This window comes from Corylus avellana, chromosome ca7, assembly GCF_901000735.1.
Source record: "Corylus avellana chromosome ca7, CavTom2PMs-1.0".
Taxonomy (NCBI): Eukaryota; Viridiplantae; Streptophyta; class Magnoliopsida; order Fagales; family Betulaceae; genus Corylus; species Corylus avellana.
In genome coordinates, this window is record NC_081547.1 from 4,429,313 (window position 1) to 4,432,779 (window position 3,467).

Sequence of the window (3,467 nt, forward strand, 5' to 3'; positions counted from 1 at the left end):
AATTTTTTTTTAAAAAAAAAATTGGTACAGAAACAGAGAGAGATAGAGAAACAGAGAGAGAGGGGAGATGAAAAAAAGTTTCTTTGTAGAGAAATGGAGAAATAGAGAGAGAGGCATGAAAAATTGTTTCTTTGTAGAGAAACAAAGAAAAGAGAAACAGAGAGATGGAGAAATGGAGAGAGAACGAAATAGAGAAGAAACATAGAAGAGAGATCGAAGAGAGGGGAAGAGAGATATACCTTGAACTTGCAGAGAAGAGTTGTAGTTTGCACTTGCAGAGAGAGTCGCAGTTTGAGAGTTGGTGTGGGTGTGAGAAGGTGGGGTTTTTTATGACAATTTACACAATAAATTTAAGGGTTAAATACCTTGTTCTCCATGTGGTTTAACTTTTTATTTTTTGCCATTTAGGGTTTACTTTTTATTACATAAGGTATCTTTGGTTTGCCTAAAAACAGAGATGGTACCTTCGTCTAAATTTTGCCCAAAATTTGACAGAACGTCATATCAGCACCAATAACAACTTAACACGTGTCCATATAATTAATTAAAAATAATAATATTTTTTTAAAATTAAAAACATTAAAAAATTATATATATATTTTAAAAAGAAGAAGAAAAAAGTAGAGCCAACCCCAAGAAGCCAAAGGGGGTGGCCGAAACCACCCCCAAAGGCCCTTGGCCATAAGGGGGTGGCTTGGGTTTGGGGGTGGTTTCAGCCATCCCCTTTGGCTCTTTGGCCACCCTCAAACTTTTTTTTTTTAAAAAAAATATAATTTTTAATGTTTTTATTTTTATTTTTTATATTAATTATATGGACACGTGTTAATTTGTTATTAGTACTGACGTGGCGTTTCGTTAAATTTGGACGAAATTTAGACAGAGGTACCATCTCCGTTTTTAGGCAAATCAGAAGTACCACCTGTGATAAAAAGTAAACCCTATGAAGAAAAAAATAAAGAAGTTAAACCAAAGGGCGAATAAGGTATTTAACCTTAAATTTAACACTACATGACAGGATTAAGTAAGCCACTCATTTTTTAGTGGCTAAGCTAACCATGTGTGTATGAGATTAGTAGTCCCATGTAAACAGACTATTCCCAAGAATAGAGTGTTATCAAACAAAAGAATAGTTATACCTAAGGTGAGGTAGTCCATTCCAAGGGTCTATTCCGCAAACCAAAGTATTTTGTCGAGAGAAGAAAACATATCTGATATGAATGATTATTTTATTTTTTGATGTTTCAAGCTTAGGTATCTGCTTCCTATTGGAATGATTGAAGTTATTATTTCTTTTAATTTAAAGTGATTCCTAATTAAAGTTTCTACTTTACTAATTAAAATGATTACTTATCCATATTCAGAATGCTAGCATCTAAAAGATAAAAGATGTATAGTTGTTCATAAGAGGTTCAAGGTTCAGTGATCATATATAAAATATAAGATTTCTACTTCTTGTTAAAAAATAGATAAAAAAAAAAACAAATCAAAGGTTATTCTACTTCTTGTTAAAACAAAAAATTCAAAGGTTAGTTGAACTTGAGAATGATTATGGTGTTAACATTGTGGGATAAAAATATAAATTTTAATATTTTTCATGTTTATCAAAAATTACAAATTAATCTTTTTTATCTCTATCTCCTCTTTCTTTCTTTTCAAGAATTCTTTTACTTGTATGATAAATTGATGTAATCATCAATTAAGTTGTTGATCAAATATATATCATGACCCCTTTATTTTCTTTTTATTTAATCAATGATGGCTACAGAAATTTTTTTTCTTTTATTATGACTTTTTGAATAACCCCTTGATGACAAATAATGATTTTTTAATTCTTTTACTTGTATGATACATTTTGTGCTTCTTCTTTTTTTCTCCAAACCGACTAATATTATTTTTTATCAAATTAATAAAGGAAACACACACACACACACACACACTTATATATATATATATATATATATATATATATATATATATATATATTCTCTTTCAATCGGTCATTTTCAGACCTTTCTACGTAGTTAATTTGTGGATAGAATTTTCGTCGCTTTGCCAAAGAATTAATACATGGAAGACTATTATCTGTCAATGGTTTTAACCGTCGGAAATATTCCAAAGATATTCCCAACACTTTGAAACAGGTTTTTATTTTTTTTTTCGTGGTAGGTTTAGGGCTTATTACCTGCTTCGGATACTTGCTCATTAAGAAATTGCTACTGTACTAGATAAAACAATATATTAATTTTCCGGAATTTCTTAAACAATATATTAATTATAATGAAAATTGAATTATTATTGAACTCTAAGATCATTGTATAACAATCCTACAAACAAACTTGGAAAAGCCAGAAAATAATTTGTTAGCACTAATCTAAAATGAACTAAATCAAGTAAAGATGGAAATAGTCTAAATATCAAAAAGTGAACCAAATGAAGAAAGAATACACAAGGGATGATGGAGTTAATTCATAGCCAAAATTAGAAGATCGTTTAAATTTGAACGGACTTAGTTCGAGCAGATTTTTAGTGAAACTCGAGCCAACTTCTAAAAAACTTTTAGCTTGAGTACTATATGCGCCCTGTTTGCCCTACATCGATCATTGATCCAATTAAGACCGACCCATCAATATATATATTAATCAAACAATAAAAAAATTATTAATAAAAAAAAAAAAATCGAGAGATGCAAGCTAATCAAGCCCTTCATGCATGGCCACTACAAAAAGGACAAAGGGAGCTTCCAACGAACGTCTTAGCTTCACACCGGGCCTTGCTCCATCTGTCATCATCAAGTCGAACGTTGCCAGCTGATCATTTTTCCATTTCATCACGGTGGTGGAGAAGCCATCTTTGACTTTGAAGATTACAAGTTGCCACGAAGAAATTGATAATTAATTGGGTGGGGCCATTTCTAGACCATTTTGAAGTCGTTGCACTCCTGCGCAAGCCATGGGTCCATATGCTTGTACATACACAAAGGAGTCCAAACAAGCTGTCCCTTTTACTCCCAATCATATCCTAACGGAGCCCAGAAACTTTATAGACCATACAAAGGCTTTTAATCTTTTACCATTTCTTTTTTAAAAAAATCTTGGTTTTTTTTCTTTTTGCTGGATATTTGAATCTTATAATATTCTCTTCAGAAAACAAATTTTGATGAGTTTGAGTTTTCTCTTGTGTCCGGGAAAAGTATGGGAAGCAGACAGGAGATGAGTTTAGAGGATCCGATGGTATACGTTGCTGTGGGAAAAGATGTGAAGGCTGAGTGCAATTCAACCCTGTTATGGGCTTTGCAGAACTCCGGAGGAAAGAGGATTTGCATTCTTCATGTTCATGTTCCTGCGCAGCTGATCCCCTTTAGTATGTACCAATTACATATATATATATATATATATGATTCATGTATGTATACGCGCACGTGCATGTCATCACACACTCACTCACAAATATTACAAATATCCAAACAT

General features: G+C 32.0%; 1 protein-coding gene across 1 annotated transcript in view; it reads left to right on the forward strand.

The window, feature by feature from the left end:
- Positions 1–3,041: 3,041 nt before the first annotated feature.
- LOC132186587 (U-box domain-containing protein 33-like) overlaps positions 3,042–3,467 on the forward strand; it is a 4,173-nt gene continuing 3,747 nt past the window's right edge. Inside the window, exon 1 of the mRNA XM_059600567.1 lies at positions 3,042–3,364. Within this exon, the coding sequence (XP_059456550.1) occupies positions 3,192–3,364 (173 nt within the window). The 5' untranslated portion in view covers positions 3,042–3,191. The remainder of the gene's footprint in view (positions 3,365–3,467) is intronic.